Source organism: Maylandia zebra, linkage group LG5, assembly GCF_041146795.1.
Source record: "Maylandia zebra isolate NMK-2024a linkage group LG5, Mzebra_GT3a, whole genome shotgun sequence".
Classification (NCBI taxonomy): Eukaryota; Metazoa; Chordata; class Actinopteri; order Cichliformes; family Cichlidae; genus Maylandia; species Maylandia zebra.
This window is the reverse complement of record NC_135171.1, coordinates 2,763,457-2,781,968: the sequence shown is the minus strand read 5'-3', so window position 1 is coordinate 2,781,968 and position 18,512 is coordinate 2,763,457. Positions and strand designations below refer to the sequence as shown.

The 18,512-nt window shown below is 43.0% G+C and overlaps 1 protein-coding gene across 3 annotated transcripts in view; it reads left to right on the top strand.

Annotated features, from left to right (window-relative positions):
• The window catches only part of cadpsa (Ca2+-dependent activator protein for secretion a), a 348,666-nt gene that overhangs the window by 287,157 nt on the left and 42,997 nt on the right, over positions 1–18,512 (top strand). For all 3 annotated transcript variants that reach the window (XM_076883644.1, XM_004572172.5, XM_076883645.1), the window contains one exon: positions 8,198–8,230. In XM_076883644.1, coding sequence (XP_076739759.1) covers positions 8,198–8,230 — 33 coding nt within the window. The remainder of the gene's footprint in view (positions 1–8,197; positions 8,231–18,512) is intronic.

The following is an 18,512-nucleotide window of genomic DNA, read 5'->3' as shown; positions in this document are numbered from 1 at the left end:
AAGTTATCATCCAATTTGTTTCTCATCTCTTGGTTACCTTGTTAGGCTTCCTTATCCATGAAAATGTTGGTTTTAATACTTTTGGTGTGGGCCTCTGGGTCTTTTTTTGTCACTATACCCCTCGATTTCAATTAAAAAAAAATTGTAAAATTAACCTCAAGAGAATCATATTAATAAATAAAAGGTTTCTGTGTTACCTGAGTATTACTGAGGGGTATAGGACACATCTCTTAAATAAATCTGTTTTATTGATTTTTTTCATTTTAAGATTAATAACTAAAATGACATCGATGGTGTTACGGGTCAATTTCGACCCATAGACATTTACATCAAGAAAAGACAAAAAAAGTTTGTTTTTTTTCAGCAGTAGACCTTTAATATAAACTGAAAAAAAGAAAAAGTCCTCTCCTCCTTTGTTTTGGTTATAGCCGTGGGTAATTGTGGGCTTTTTATCACTTCCCAATGATACAGCTTCACCTCAGTTTCCTTTGTGAAGTTCTTGTCCAAGGTCATATCTGGTAAAAAATAAAATAAAATAAAATATCACAGCTGATATTGTGATCCTGCAGTCCAGTGGTCATATGGAGGACCACACATTTTCATTGTTTCTTCTCAGGGGTGCCACTCGCAGCTTTGACTGTGAAAATCTGTACATTCCAGGCATAGTTGGTTTTTGCATCACAGGCTTCCCAGATTTTTCTGCCGTTTTTCCCTTGCTTACTGGGTATATATTGCCGGAAGGGGCATTTTCCTCAAAAAGTGGACAAGACATTCATCCACTGTCACTGGCCCTGGGATGAACATCAGTGGAAGAAGCTGCACCCATCTCTCCCAGACATCCCTGATGGGAGCAAGTTTGTCAGACCTCGGTCTGGTCTCTCTGTTGTCAAATCTGAGGACTCTTGAATCAAAATGATATCAAATGTGTGAAGTGACATCGTTGCCCAGAAAATGTTTCTGCCTGTCGATGCATCCCATAGACGATCAGTGGCCTCATTGCAGCATCTGTACACTCCAGCAAGAACAATGAAAGCATCCAGGTATTCCTCATCATGTCGCTATTGACTTTTTTTCCTTCAAGGTTTATCATAGTAATGATGATTCTTTCTAGTGACAATGGCATAAATATCTCAAAACATCTCTTGATGTCACTGACTTTGGTCAGAGCAAACCTTGTGATTCCAGGGGTCATTTTGATGACATTTGCAGCAGCTGCCCTGCCATGTACATCATGAGGTACTGAGCTCCAAAAGATCTTACCATTTTTGGACTTGAATCTTTCAGCAGGAGTAGCTTCAGCACCAGCGACCTCCACCTCTGATCAGATGTGTCTGTGTCTTCTGGATGATAGTCCACATTGTCTTCCTCCTTAGAAACCTGCCCATCTGAATCGCTATGCTGCTCTGTGTCCTCTCCTTCATTTTCACCAAAAATATGATCCAGAACTTAGCTCACTGTGAATCTTCTTCTCATTTTTTGTATGCTGCAAATTGTAAATGTGCACTCTGGAAGTCAAATGGCCACTCAAATAGTGAATTCACCTCACATGCCCGTGTTTATTTTGTTTTGTTTTTGTGCAGGTATACTGCAAAAAACATGCAAAATAAGAATCCCCTAAAGCTCATATGATTAGGAGAGGCGCTTGCTGTAAGTGTTTTAGCTGACAGTGCACTTATGATTTCAGTTTTGGCTTACTTATTGCTTTATACTCATAATATTATACCTGGGTCGAAACCGACCCTAACAACACAAAGGTCATAATTTCAACTAGGGCATTTTATAATTTAGTGAAAATAATTTTTTTTATTTTATTTTGTAGAAATAGAGGTTCCTGACAAAGTCAAAAAGCCTTGATACAATAAACAAATGTATGTGATTTTTTTATGCATTTGAAATTTAAAATGGGTCGGTGCCGACCCTAACACGAGAGGAGGGTTAAGGGAGTGGAAACGTCTTGACCTCCAAAATGACTTACTGTACCGGAAACGCCAGTTGGGGCCATTGTTGCAGTAAGTCCTTCGTGATTCCTTACGCCCTACAGTTATGCTTAATCTTCATGACAGCATGGGGCATTTAGGGGTCGAACGCACACTGGAACTCATTCGGTCACGTCTCTACTGGCCAAAAATGGCAATTGATGTCAAAAAGAAAGTGAAAGCTTGCGAGAGATGTGTCCGTAGAAAAGCCCTGCCAGATAAGGCTGCTCCTCTGGTAAACATTAAAACTTCCAGGCCCATGGAGCTAGTCTGCATGGACTTCCTCTCAATAGAACCCGACAGTAAAAATACTAAAGATGTCCTAGTGATCACGGATCATTTTACAAAGTATGCTGTGTCCATTCCAACCAAAGACCAGAAAGCCACCACCGTTGCAAAGAACTTATGGGAGAACTTCCTAGTTCATTAAGGCTTTCCAGAGCGACTTCATAGCGATCAAGGGAGAGACTTTGAATCGCGTACAATCAAAGAACTGTGCTCTCTGCTCGGTATCTGCAAAGTCCGAACAAGTCCTTATCATCCTCGTGGCAACCCTGTTGAGCGATACAATTGCATGTTACTCAGTATGCTTGGTACCTTGAAAGACACCGAGAAACATCACTGGCGTGACTTCGTAAAACCACTTACTCACGCTTATAACTGTACAAAAAGTGATGTGACAGGCTATTCTCCTTATGAGTTAATGTTTGGTAGACAGCCTCGCTTGCCCATTGATATTGCCTTTGGCCTGCCACAGCCAAACAAGCCACAGCTGACTCACTCTCAATACGTCAAGCAGTTGAAAAGCTACCTCGAACAGAGCTACGAAATAGCCATCAAAAACTCCCAGAAAATAGCTGACAAAAACAAGAAACAGTTTGACAAAATCATCCGTGAATCCACACTACATGTGGGAGACCAAGTCTTGGTTCGAAATCTCCGCCTGAGAGAGAAGCACAAATTAGCGGACAAATGGGAGCAAACGGTGTATATTGTTACCAAACAGATGGAAAACTTACCAGTATATACTGTAAAACCGGAAAACGGAGATGGACCCAACAGAACGCTCCACAGAGATCTGTTACTTCCCTGTGGATTTCTCTCACCAACAGAGCATAAACCCGAGTGAGTCACAAAAACTAACAGACCACGCACAAGACAAAGTTCAGCTTCGGAAGTTGACTCCGACCAAACATTTGAGAAGAGGAAGATGAGTTTTATTACCCTGAACCTCCACAAGTGAAAGACAGACATTTTTACCAAGTATGTACCATACCGCCAACACAAGGATTCAAACAAAACAAATATCCTGTAAATGATAACGAACAACCTAACACATTACCGGACATGACAGACTTACCTGAGCATGAAACTGAAACATACTTACCTGAAGGCGAAATTGGAAGTTCAACTGACACCAACTTACCTCAAATGGACAGTGAAACAGACCTACCTCAGACAGAACGTGAAAGTGAAGCAAACTTACCACCAAGTGAAAGTGACACAAGCCTACAAAACAACACACCAAGTGAGTCTGAAACAGACACTCGAAAAGACAAAAATGTTTTGTCGACCAGTCTGTCAGATTCACCGTTGTCAGAGAACTCAACTCATCAACTTTCACCTGAAAGACAAGTTGAAAATGATGATGAACCTGAAACCTTGCAAACAGAAACACAGATCAGAAGATCTGAAAGAATTCGCCAACCATCCCAAAGACTCACTTATCCTCAGCTAGGTAACCCACTAGTAACAGTGGTTAAATCACTCTTTCAAGGATTGAACAAAGCTTTCATCGACTCCCTTGCTAATGATGTTGCCTATTCCACCAGAGCCATGCACGGGGACGTGCATGAGATTTAAGGGGGGAGGATGTAACCCAGTGAGTTTACACGACTCAGTAATGCACTACAACATGTTATTGTTAATTGGGATTTATCATTACTCTGTTAATCACTGAGTTGATCAAAAATGAATCAATAATAAAAGATAAATACTATAAATATAAGAATAAAACCCAAAGAGTATATTTAACACCCCTACTGGTTAGGAAGGAACAAGCCCCGCCTTCCCCTGCTCTGTACCGTCACGTGCTCAGACACAGAGAGAGACGGAGGTGCACGAGACCATCGCTGATTTTCACCGCCAAGCTTTTCGCTGGAAAATAACTATTAACTTGATAAATTGAGCAAATATCCATACCGGAGATCTGCATGGACCTTGGAGAAACGGACCTGATTTATTGTGAACATTTCGGACCTTGAAACCATCGCGATCTGCATGGGAGCGGATGAAGTGGACAAGATCCTCTCTGAGAGTTGAACATTAGAAGTGTGCTGGCTAGGTTTTTTTTTATGGGATCGTGAGACCTGGATCTCTTCCTGACGAGGAAGATGGCGAGCCTTTCCCTTTGAACCGAACCACAGCCATTCCGAGTTGGCCCAGAAGGGCAGGTTGCTCTTCTCTCACGAACAATTGCAACAGTGCGGTAGGACGAAATCGCACCAATCACAACCTATTGGATTTGACTTGACTGAACACTGACTATTAAGCCGGCAAGACTGACATATCTGAGCTCAGATAGGATTCTGATTGTTATTATTATTGCTTTCACTGTATTTTATTTTATGATTTCATTCCTGTTCATGAAATGCTGTTAAATTGTTGCTAAATAGTTTAATACAATTCATAGCAACTTTACCTGTGGCTCCAGTCATTCTTCTCCACGCAACTCACTTTATCCCTCCTACGAATCTAGCTATTGGCCCATTCTCTCCATCTTACTTTAATTTCCCCTACCCTATCCTGTACTTGGCTACACTCAGTTAACACACTCAGAGACATAGCTTAATAAAGATGCATCAGAATAAGAATACTTCACTAATAATTTACTTGGTCTGTAAATGGCAGTGTGTAAATCATAGTGTGACGCTTTTCTACTGTAACTGAACTTTTGAATGTAATGAACAATTTTAACAGACATCTTCATTTCCTCAGTGAAAGCGCACCTATGTAGGAAATTTGTTATTAATTCTAAAGCTACCTTTTGTTCTGGTAAATTAAGGGGTTTAAATTTGATTTAATGAAAAAGCATCCATTTATCTCACTATACTGATACTCTATGTATGTATGTATCTCCTCATACACAAGTGGACCATTTTCATAAACACTGCATTGGCACTGAGTGTGCGTATACAAATATTTTATAAAACTCCCCACATTGTATGCATTTGTAAATTACAATGGTGTGCAACTATATAAATTCTCATAGCATCATATTATAATCATCTGTTTTGATATGTGTATTTCTATGCTCACTAGTTCATTGAAATTGTTATAGTTTTTATGTTAATCATTTATGCTAACTGTAATATCATTACCGTATTTTCACGACCATAAGACGCACTGTACTAAAAGGCGCAGTCTCAGTTATGTGTGCCATTACTGTATTTAACACACACATAAGGCGCACTGGACCATAGGGCGCATACAAGTACCGTATGCGTATTTAAAAATAAAGCGGGAGCAAACCTGAGTTCGGTACCTTACTCCCATTTCTATTACCGGTAATCGTCATCATCAACAACACACAAGCATACAAGTGTGCATATTTAAAAATAAAGCAGGAGCAAAACAAAGTTTGGTACTCACATTTTTATCATCAAACCCATCGAAGTCCTCATCCTCTGTGTCTGAATTGAACAGCTGCGCTAAATCTCCATCAAACATGCCAAGTTCACTTTCTTCACCGTCAGAGTCACTTTCCGTGCCGTGCGGCTCCTCGGAAACGATGCCGGCTTTTGCGAAAGCTCGAACAACAGTGCCAGCAGACATGTTAGCCCAAGCATCTACAATCCATTGGCAAATTGTGGCGTAACTCGCCCGGCGCTGCCTTCCACTCTTGGTGAAACTGTGGTCTCCATCGGTCATCCATCGCTCCCAGGCCGCTCGCAGCCTTACTTTGAACGGGCGGTTCACACCGATGTCCAGCGGCTGGAGTTCCTTTGTCAGGCCTCCCGGAATGACAGCAAGCTCACAGTTCATTTGTTTCACTAGTTTTTTCACATCGGCTGTGAGATGGGCACGCATGGAGTCACAGATTAAGAGCGATGGTGATGCGTGGAAAAAACCACCTGGTCTCCTTACATACACCTCCCTCAGCCACTCTTTCATCATTTCCTCATCCATCCAGCCCTTTTCATTTGCCTTAATGATGATTCCTGCTGGAAACTTCTCTTTAGGCAAAGTCTTTCGCTTAAAAATCACCATAGGCGGCAGTTTCTGTCCATTAGCATGGCAGCCAAGCACAACAGTAAAAGACGACTTTTCATACCTCGTTGTGCGTATCGCTACCGTGCTGGTCCCCTTCTTCTCCACAGTGTGACTCACCGGGATGTCAAAAGTGAGCGGGACCTCGTCCATGTTTGTGATGTGGCTGGGCTGGATGTTTTTGTCGCCGATGTGTTTGCTGCAGTATCAGAATCAGAATCAGAATCAGAATACTTTATTGATCCCTGGGGGAAATTATTTTTTGTTACAGTGCTCCATTTTAAACCAACATTAAGACAAGACAGACAATACGCTAACTAAGAATAGTACAATATATACATATATATACATACATACATACATAAGTCACTTATAAATAAATATTTGGAAAAGAAACATGTGTAGTTGTAGCAGCAAACAGTGTGTTAAGTGGATGCGTTGTACAGGGAGATGGCCACAGGCAGGAATGATTTCCTGTGTCGTTCAGTGGTGCTTTTCGGTAATCTCAGTCTCTCACTGAACGAGCTCCTGTGACTGACCAACATGTCATGGAGTGGGTGGGAGGTGTTATCCAACATTGTCTTTATCTTGGACAGCATCCGCCTCTCCGACACCACCTTGAGGGAGTCCAGCTCCATCCCCACAACATTGCTGGCCTTACGGATCAGTTTATTAAGTCTGTTGGCATCTGCGACCCTCAGCCTGCTCCCCCAGCATGCAACAGCATAGAGGATCGCACTGGCCACCACAGACTCATAGAAAATCCTCAGCATTTTCTGGCAGATGTTGAAGGACCTCAGTCGCCTCAAAAAATAGAGACGACTCTGGCCCTTCCTGTAAAGTGCTGTGGTGTTTTTAGCCCAGTCCAGTTTATTGTCAATGTGTACTCCAAGGTATTTATAGTCCTCCACAATGTCAACACTGACCCCCTGGATTGAAACAGGGGTCAAGTGTTTCCTGGTCTTCCTGAAGTCCACGATCAGTTCCTTGGTCTTTGCCACGTTGAGCTGCAGATGATTCTGCTCACACCACGTGACAGTAGGAGCGGAAGATGGCCAGCTTTTCCTTATAATCCGCTGGAAGTTGCTGCGCTACCGTAGTCCCGGTCTGGATGGAAAAATGGCACCGTTTCATAAAACGAAAGCACCAAGACGGAACTCCTTGGAAATGTTCAATGTTCATCTCTTCAGCTAGTGAAACTGCTTTTAGCCGAATGGTGACCGTCGAAACGCTTCTCCCGCTCGTTCTTTGCTCGATGATCCACCGCTTGAGTCTTTCCTCCAACTCGGGCCACCTCGCCTTATGTCCGCGGAAACTCAGCTGCGTTTTCTTGACCTGCCGGAGCTTGTTTTCTAGCTTCCTCCATTTGCGAACCATCGATTCGTTAATCTTAAATTCTCTCGCCGCTGCTCGATTTCCATGTTCCTCCGCATAGCTGATGGCCTTCAGTTTAAACTGTGCTTCATAAGCGTGTCTCTTTGCCATTTTCAGGGTTGTTAAAACAACAATGTTCCACATAATGCACATACCTGTCCTTTTATACAGGTATGTGCGATTGTCCGGTATATACGATCAACGCCCACACTTCACCCTTTAGCGTTCTCATGGTGTTCTCTACTACGTCCTCCTTACAACACACAGGGCGCACTGCGCTATAGGGCGCGCCGCACTTTTTGAAGAAAATCTAAGACTTTTAAGTGCGCCTTATGGTCGTGAAACTACGGTAGATTTTTTGGTGAGCTTCTCTGGCACTAGCGCCCCTAAATTTCCACAACACTACAAAAGCTAAACTGTTAAATTATGAATGCAATAACAATGAGTGCATTTGTGCAGCTAATATCACCACAAATCAGTGTTTCTAGTTCAGAAGGTGAGAAGATATAAGATGCTATGTCTCACCTGGACAACTTTTGTTCAGCTGCTGTACTCAGTGTTTTTCTATCTTTGTCAAGGTAAAAGCTGCTTCGAAGTATGTGGACGTGCCTGTAAGTATTCATTTTACATCTCCGCTGTTGTAATGTATGTGTGTACAGTATGGGTCATTGTGCCTTTATCGAGTTTTGATTTGCTCATCAGATATATTTTGGAGCACTAAGAAGTACTAAATCTAAATTCTGAAAGTTTTGGTGACTGTTTGGCCTCAAAATGTCATCATTAATCCCAGTCCCTGTTGTGTTTGCATGACTCACATGCATGTGAGTGCTGTTAAGACTCCTTTGTATTGTATCACTCAACATATAATTCCATCCCTGATTCCTGATTCCATTTCATGAAAAGAATTTGAAAATCCACTTCATATGGGAGTTACATGATGACATGTGTAAATATTTTGATATTTTAAAAATGACATAGAAAACCTAATAGTTCATATTCGATAAATAATATGACGTGACATTCAGAGATAATTTGTTTACTGGTCACATCTCCCCCGAAGCCTCAGCTTACACACGATGAGTCATCACCCTCTCACAAAGTTCTCACAAAGAAAATTTCTGCCTTTGACTTTAAAATGACATTTGCTGTTTTATATGATGTATACAGTGAGTGTCGGGATTTCCATTTGCTGAAATTCCATCCATCTGTCTATTCATCCATCCAACCATTCCAGTTAGGGTTGCCAACTCCCTGAAGAAAAAAAAAGGGACGCCTAATTGGCCAGGGCTGGGCTGGGCGACCCAATTGTCTTCACCCTTCCCAGTGTGGGAAGTGTAGCTCTTGTATTTGTGTGTGTAATTATTTTTTTAACCATTTGACAAAGTGCATACCCTTTTCAGCTCAATACTTTTGTTTCTAAATACGGAACGATTCTGTTTTTCAAGGGACGGTTGGCAACCCTAATTCCACTGCTGATTGGAGGTGTTGAAGGGATCCAGTGTAGAGCGTGTGTGTGTGTGTGTGGTTCTGCAGCATACTTAAATGGTGTATTCTGTCATTCAATGGTGATTAAATCAAATCTGACTTAAATCGCTGTTATATTAATTTTTTATAATGCTATATATAGGGATGGGTACCGGTATCCGGTGCCATGATTTTCTGATATAAACGGTAGTAACCAGACCAAAAAGCAGCGCACATTTCGGTGCTTTATTTTGGTGCTTTTTTTTTTCCTAAGATATCATACACTTTGGATTCTAGCCAATCATTTTACCTTTGCAAGCATAGTAGGCGGGCCCAGGTACGTACGTTCTTTTAGAGCAGAGCTACAGATTAAAAATGCCCAAGGTGAAGCGGTCAAAGTCTGGCTGTACTTCACAGCAAAAGATGCAAACTCAGCAGCCTGCAACAAGTGCTTTAAGGTGATACTGTGATACTGTGCAAAGGAAGTAGCACATCGAATCTGATGAAACACCTGGCGACGTATAGCATTTTGTTAAAAGCCGAGAAATGCACCGTATTTAATAGCTTGCTGCGAGACCTCACACCGAGCACATCTACTGCGGGTGGGTTGCCTGTTATCGGACCCGGAGTTAACAACATCTCCCAAGAACCCAAAGAGGAGAGTCCCGGCCCCTAGCCCTGCCAGTGTAGCAGAAATGATGAGGATGCAGCAGCAGCCGTTCTTCTCTGCGTGAGTAGCTTAATGTTGTTCGTGTGTAATTTACGTTGAGTAGGCTAACCAAGTTATTACATTAATGCATGTAAGGTGAACTAGCAAACATCATCATAGCTACATGCGGCTGTCCTCTTGTTTGATGGCAGATACTCCCTTCACCCTGGCCAAAAAGGCTAAAATGACAAAAGAAAAAGTGGAAAACAGCTAAAAATGAGAGGTTTTTGGACAAAGTTTGTGTTCTTCAGTCTTTAAGCACCGGTTCGAGCACCATTCAAGCACTGCAACCGTTTCAAAAGTACCGGTTTGGTACTGGTATTGGATAAAACCTAAACGATACCCATCCCTGGCTATATATATATATATATATATATATATATATAATGCTTTATATTTGATATTGTCTTAACCATAGCAATATCATAACATATTGTGCTAGATCTTACTTATGAAAATAATGTCTGCTATTTTTGATGAATTTAAATGGAGCATTTTGCTTCCCTGGTGATGTGAGAATGTTTGTTTGTGTGTTCTTGTTCATCTACAAATATTTGACCATACTTTCACATCTACCATCATGATCCAGATGGTCCTGGGTGTTGTATTTCCACATTGAATGTCCCCACGTTTCCTTCCCCAAATGTCCATTCATATGTATGTGGCCAGACACTGACAGCCATCCGTGCCTCATGCATCCATCTCTGTGCCGCATACATTGTGAGTCCTTGTTGTACAACACATGCCCATTCTGCTGTCAGGTTGGCGGCGGTGGTGTTTGCATGTGTCTGTGTTGCGCGTCAGTTCTAGATAAGCTGCCAACACTTTGGCCCTTGAAAAATGCCAAATATCAAATTAATGCCTTGTCAGTAAATCTGAAGAGCCACTGTGTACGCTGGCAAGGGTCACAGTTTCTGGACCAGCATGCTAATTGTGTTCTCATCGTACAACATTTGAGTTATGCTGGTTAAAAATGGCAAAAAAAAAGACTCATTCACACATTGTAGGCATTACTGCAGATGTGTTATCCACATTTAGTGAGAGATGGCAATGAGTTGTTTGGATGACTTTTTGGAGTCCTGATGAATGAAATTCAAGCACAAAAGGTTAAAAGAGTGTTATTTTGTGAAATATGAAAATGGGAAAATATGTTGTTCTTAGAAAGACAGCTAAGGTGCCAACAACTGCAATGTCCTCCCAATATAAGTAAGTAAGTAAGTAAATTTTTATTTATATAGCACATTTCTAGATAAAAGATCACAAAGTGCTTCACAAGGTATAAAACAAAAACAGACAAAAGTTAACAAAATGCAATTCTAAAAAGATGTGTTTTTAGTTGTTTTTTTGATATTTCAGATATCAGAGTGGCGGGCCTCCTAACAGGCTGTTGTCCAAGTGACAGTTCCCCATTCACGTTGCACATGCCCAGACTCCAGAGACTAGTTTCAGTCAATCTCAACTCCGTCACAAGAGCTTGGTGTGCAACCCTGTAATGACCGAATGTTCCTCCTTTCCAAAATAACCCTCAACGATTTGTGAACCATCTCGGCTCGAATGTAGTAGAGCTGGCTTCCACTTGATTATGAGAATTTATCATGTTAGATCTCATCATCAATAAATACGGTTTCTTATCTGATTTTAATGGTTCTGCAACTGCTGACAGCTGAGACAGTAAATCAACATACTGTGATCATCACTAAGCCAATATGTTTATGGTGGCAGTGTGAAAATGCTGCTGCTAAGCAGGTATGACAACTAATATACTACTGCTAATACTACTGTGCTTAAGCACATCAGCAGACTGATCAGCAGACTGCAAAAAATCACAACCCACACAGACAGTGAGACTGGTGGGTTGAACTGAATTTCCCGGAGGAACCTAGTGGAGTAGCTTAATATTTACTAAAATACACTGATGAAAACTTTGCTCTGCTGTGGGCACTAGAGAATATTTGGTAGCACTTTCTATCAGAGCTCATCAATAATGTGATAGTCGGATATTATGGTGAAAACAAGAAGGGAATGATAGGGAGATAAGTTATTACCACTTATTTACCAAAGTTATATCAAAGTAAGAACAATTTCTTTCATCAACAATAGTTATACCTGCATTTAGGTTAAGCTAAGTAATATTACACTTAGATTTGTGAAACAGGGTAACAGGGTCCTAAAACTCCCAGCTGCCAAATCCAGGCTCAACACTTGAAATCAATTCCAAATCTAGCATCTATTTACAAAACCTTTGCAGCTGAGACAAATGTCACGCGGCTTTTGCTTGTGTTGAAAGCTATCCCAGCACCTGGATGTTGTGCATGTGAGCCCCTCACTTTAAAAACTTTGGCCCTTTCATTGTGAATAGTGTGACGTCCCATACCATAATGTAAAAAGCAAGGTAGCTCCTGGTTCTGGTATGCTAGTGTTACAGCTTGAATGTTATATATTGAAACCAATGTGATCCTCTGGCCAGCTTTATTGGCTTTTGCAATATTGCCAGGCCAATTGACCATTGCCAATGCATCGATTGTGGTGACCACTTGGGAAATAAAGAGGTTAACACTTTAGTATACAATAGTAAGGTCTCAGTTAATAGTTCATTCATCATTTATAAATGATGAAGTTACAATTTCTTAATAGTATTATTGCACCAAACACGTTTTTTAGAAGCAAAGGTTAATGGTTTGTGGTATAGGAAATAGGTATCAGAACAATAGTAGGCAAGTATTCAGATGAACATTGATACACATAAAGATTACAAAATGAACTACTTTTGTGTGTTCATAAAGGTTTTTATAAATGCTTATTTCATATTGTACTTCATGTTAAATTCAGTCAGTTACTAATAGCTGACTAACTATTTTGTTTAACCACATTTAAAATGAGAGACAAGCTATACCTCACAAAGCTTCAACAAATCAAACTGAAAGGTCAGCAGGACCAAACAATCCTCAGCTATCTAACAGAAAAAGGAAACAAAGCACAACATGATATAGAACAGATTCACAACAAGATGCACACCCTTAAGGTTAACAAAATACTGAGGACCAGTGTGAGTTTGTAGGATGGGAGAGACACACTGAGCATCCGGAGTCACAGCGTACTTTAAGTGGAATATGAAGCACCTTCATTCAAAATAAAACATCAATATTGTTATCACAAATCATCAGTGAATATGCTTAAAAATCAAGCATGAACACCACAGAGTATTCCTCATATTAATAGTATTAGTATTCCTCTCTGTTAATAAAGCAGTGCATGGTAATGTCTCTGAAATGTTTAAGAGTTTGGAAATTCTTTACTTTGTTCCTCAAGTTCAGTTTTCCTTTTGTTTGTAGTCAGCTAGCTTTAGTTAGACAAGTGTAACACTGTAGCAAACTTTTCCGTCACTGCCCATTTCAAGGCTAAAAACTCTGCCCATAAAAACTTATGGGCAGAATAACAAGATTCACTCCTAGACAACCCACCGCTTCCATAAGCTATTACCCTGGTCTGGCCATTTTGCTCTTAATAGAGTGCGGCACCAAGCCCTGTAGTGCTGGTGTCAGTATGGAGCGTATATAGCAGTTTAAGGTCAGCAAAACCCAATGCAGGTGCAGTACTGAACTTTTCAATGACGGTTTTGAAAGCAAGATCACAAGAGGGAGTCCATCGCTCACCGAAAGGTGTCTTGGGGTCATGGTACTGGACAGACTTAGCTTTAGGCTTTGTGCTTTTGCGCAAAGGAGGGTAGCCTGATGTTATGTTAGTGAGGGGCTTAAAAATGCTCGAATAGTTCTTAATGAACCGCCTGTAGTACTCTGAAAAGCCTAAGAATGAGCGGAGCTGTTTAACATCACGGGGCACAGGCCAGGTGATGAGATGATGAGATGAAATGGCCTTTATTTGTCAGTTGCAGGTCTTTTGCCCACAAACGAGATGACAGACCTTGCCGACCGTACATACAATACACAAACATCACATTGGGGAGACAGGTCAGGCCAGGTAGCGAGGAAAAAAAACATTGAAATGTGTAACATAAAAGGATAATACAGGAATGCACAGATATCAACACACCATAGCACAATAAACACAGACAGCAACATGGGAAAGAGTCCCAGTGTGTACATCTGATCTGGGACCGCTGCAATCTTTCAACTGCGCCTCCAACTGACCCGATGTCCAGATCAGAGAGGAGGTAAGCCTTGGAGGTGGCATTGGTGTCACGGTTCTGGGTCCGTTGGACCCAGTATTTTGAGTTTATTATATTTCAGTTTAATTCTGCTTCATGGATTGTTTTCTTATTCTCATAGTGATGATGATGATTATTTCTTGTTTCTGTTTATTCGTGCTTAAGGATTTGTTCTCAGTTATATCTCACGTTTAGTTTAGTTCAGGTTCCATGTGTCATTCTCTGTCTGTCTCTCAATGTAAAGTCTGCATGCTTGTTTAGTAATTCATGTTTCCTGTTTTATTGTGAAAGTCTTTGTCTTATGTTAGTGTGTGCAGCTCTGTTCCCCCCGTCTCGTTAACCCTGATCTCTCCCAGCTGTGTCTCCCTCCTGTTGCCCATTCGCTGATTACCACCCTGTGTATATTAGCCCTGTGTTTTCCTGTGCTCAGTGTCGCGTCGTACCCTCAGATTATGCCTGTGTGTTTCGGTTTTCCATATTCCATGGTCACTTCATGGTCACTGTTTCTTTGGTTTCTGTATTCATGTCACTTGACGTTTGGTTTTCATGTCAGCAATAAAAGCTGAGGTTCTGATTTATAATTCTGTGTTCGAGTCCTGCGCTTGGATCCTCCTCTCCGCCTGCCCGCACACAGAGCCCTGACAGAACGACGCGACCATAAGATGGATCCAGCGGACTCACCTTTTGCCTCAGAGGGAAAGTACCTCGCACAGCTGTGGGATTATTGCTGGCGCATAATTCACGCTGTGGATAACTACAAGAGGCTTCTAGAGGTAGTGTTTCTAGACAACTTCTTGTCATCCCCTACCTTCGCCATAACCTTTCTGGACATTAACGGATTAAAAACGATAGTAACAGCTCTGAGAGCCAGTTTTTGTTTTGAACTGTTTGGCATGGGCGGCCCAGGGAAGGAGGATTCAGCTGCTCTCCTGGAGGCCCTCGCCACTTGGTGCTCTCGACGTCAGCAGTATGTTTTGCCAAGGTTCATTGCCAAGTCGTTCGATCCACCGTTAAAGAAGAAATGCAGCCCTCACCATCATCATCCAACCACACTTCCATTCTCTCCTGTGGTACGGACTGGAGCAGTTGTCATTTTCACACCACAGCAGGAGCAGCCACAGCAGAATTTCTCCAAGCCACCTTCAGCTCAGTTAGCTGATCAGCAGCCACCTTTAGCTCAGTGTCCAGTGTTTGCTGCTCAGCAGCCGCCTGTAGCTCAGTGTCCAGTGTTTCCTGCTCAGCAGCCGCATGTAGCTCAGTGTCCAGTGTCCCCTGCTCAGCATCCACCTGTAGCCCTGTCACCTACTCCACCGCTTTCATCTCAAATTCAGTCACCCGTAGTTCAGTCTTCACCCCGGCTACCCATAGCTCAGGCTCTACCACAATCAGACCTTCTCCAAACATTGTTACAGTCCATAGCCCAGTCAGTAGCGCAGTTAGTGGAGGAATCCTTAGCTTTGTCATCTGCTAAGTCAGTCACTAATCTTCACCCTCAGTCAGGGGTCCCTATTGCCTCTGGTCCTGCTTCTGCTCCAGCTGGAGGGCCTGAGGAGCCAGTCCAGCCTAAGGTTTCGTCTGCTGGGGGTTCGTGAGAACCCAGCCAGCCTCATGTTTCGTCAGCTGGGGGTTTGGGAGAACCCAGCCAGCCTCGAGTTTCATCTGCTGGGGGTTCGGGAGAACCCAGCAAGCCTCAAGTTTCGTCTGCTGGGGGCCCGAGCCGCCCGTCCAGCCTCCTGCCACGTCTGCTGGAGGGCCCGAGCCGCCCGTCCAGCTTCCAGTCACGTCTGCTGGAGGGCCCGAGCCGCCCATCCAGCTTCCAGTCACGTCTGCTGGAGGGCCCGAGCCGCCCGTCCAGCTTCCAGTCACGTCTGCTGGAGGGTCCGAGGAGCCTGCCCAGCACATCCTCACATCTGCTGACGGTCCGGGGAAGTCTGTTCAGCCGTCATCTGCTGAATCATCCCCCCTGACTTCTACATCATCACCATTCGCATCACCGCCTGCTAGGGCTGCTCGATTATGGCAAAAATGATAATCACGATTATTTTCACTGAAATTGAGATCACGATTATTTGACGATATTTATTTAACCCTTTAAGACCTACTATAGAACCAAGTCTGCCAGAGCTTATATAATTTTTTTACATGTTGTAGTGCCATTTGTGGGAGCATTTCAAGTTGCTATACAACTGTTATAGCCCATATTTTAATAATATGTATGCATTAAGTCCATAGTAACTACATTAATTGCAAAAAAGTGCAATAAACTACAAAAAAATTGAAAATCGTTTTTGTTTTTTTACATATATTTCTACTTGGAGAAATTTAAGAGGTTTATCCCTCAAAACTTTAAATACAAAAAAGTTGCAAAAAATAGTTTACAACAACAGGAAATTTATTTTGAGTGTCTTCATAGTTTTATTTTGGAGATACACCAATTTTTATATACTGCAGGAAAAACAAAAAAACAATCCTATGATGCAAATTTGCAAAGAAAACAGCAGGTGCATCAAAATAAACTATTTCCAGCAGTGCAATTCGAGTTCTAAGCATCCCAGAAACTATTCAGAAAAGTCAAACATGACCAGTATAGGTTTTTAAGGCCTACAAATAAAAAACTACATTTCCGCGAAAATGACGTCACTTCCGGTTTCGGCCAGGAAATGGCGGTCATGCGATAGTTCGCGCTGACTTCTGTTTCACTGTGGGAAGTATTATAAACAGCTGATCGGATCGGCAAAGCGTGTTTCTGGAATATTATGTTTTTGTTCCTGCAAGCGCTTTTTATGCAATTTTTGCAAAGCTTTATGTGGAAGGAAACCGTGACTGAGGACAAGCTGATGGCATAAGATGTAAGTACAACTCCTCCAGTTTCATATGCAAAACAAATTATTGCGCTAGCTTACGCGGTTCAGGTTCTACAGGGATTTAAAAATAGTTACACAAAATGGAGTGTGCAGCTCTGACCGTCTTTAAAGGGTTAACAATAACAACGTATTGAATAATGACTTTAAAAAATAATATAAAATAGTGTGCAACACCACTGAAGTTTTTTTACCTCTTTTTTCAACCAACAGCAGTCACTCTCCTCTTCAAATAACTTCTGCTTAGCTTTCTGAGCTTCCCTCGGGTCCTCTTAATCAGCAGTCTCCACCCTTTTTTGCGCCACGGACCGGTTTATGCCCGACAATATTTTCACGGACTGGCCTTTAAGGTGTCGCGGATAAATGAGGGAGGGGCTAATAATCGGCTCAGTCATTTTTAATGATCGTTGAAAGCCCAGATTGTAATCGTGATTAAAATTCGATTAATTGAGCAGCCCTACCGCCTGCAGCGTCGCTGCCGTCAGGTTCCGCGGCCGTCCCGCTGCCGTCAGGTTCTGCAGCCGTCCCGCTGTCTTCATCCACGCCTGGTCCAGCCTCCGTGTCTTCATCCACGCCTGGTCCAGCCTTCGTGTCTTCATCCACGCCTGGTCCTGCCTCCGTGTCTTCATCCACGCCTGGTCCTGCCTCGCCTGGTCCTGCGGTTGCCACGCCACCGTCAGAGCCAGCTCGACCCGTTCCGCCTCTGCCGGCCGTTTTCCGGGCCTCTAAGGTGGCGTCATGGCCTTCGGGGACGGCCTCCGGAAAGGGTTTGTCGCCGCCGCCATCGCAGCCGACCTCCGGACCTGCTCAGTGGCCGCCACTGCCTTCCAAGTGGTCGGCCTCCAGAACTGTTTGCCCGTCGCGGCCGGCATCGCGGCCGACCTCCAGACCTGCTCAGTGGCCGCCACTGCCTTCCAAGTGGTCGGCCTCCAGAATTGTTTGCCCGTCGCCGCCGTTGCCGTGTGCACGCTCTGCCCCTGGAGCTGTTTGCCCGTCACCGCCGTTGCCGTGTGCACGCTCGGCCCCCTGATCTGTCTTGGCTCTTGTGTTGTCGGCCTCCGGGTCGACCCCCAGACTTTACTGTGGCCTCATGACTAGTCTTGTTTTGTGTTGTCCTGTTTTTGGTTTAATCCGGACTCTTGTGCTCCTTGTTTTTTTTGTTTTGGACCCTCCTTCCTGGACCCCCTCTGCCCTCCCTGGTCTGGTGCTCGGGTTTGTTGTGCTTTTTTGTTTAGGGCTGTCGGGAGCCAACCCTTAGAACATGAGAACGCCATGTTTCATAGTCAGCTTCACTGTAAGTTCTGGGCATCTTGCCAGATAAAGCTCTGAGTCTTAATATAGAGTGAGCATGTGATGCCTTTTCAACACTCTTGACAACATGCTCGACTACTATTTTCTGAACCTCTGGTGGGCCGAGGTCAGTTGGACTCAATATTTGAGGTGTCAAGTTTGGTCTTATGGGGCGTTGGAATGTGCCCTGAATGAGTTCAGGAGGGTGAGCCAGTTCAGTTAAAACTGAAGGTGAGATTCCAAGTTGTGTGGATCCTACCACAGGGCAAGTCTGATCAGCAGTGTCATTTTCAGGGTTTATTTCAGCTGTCTCAGCAGCTTTAATGGTCTTCCCTATTGTGGACATGGCCTCCCGCAACACTTCCTCGAAATCCTTCCCAGTTAACTTGGCTAAACCTTTCAGG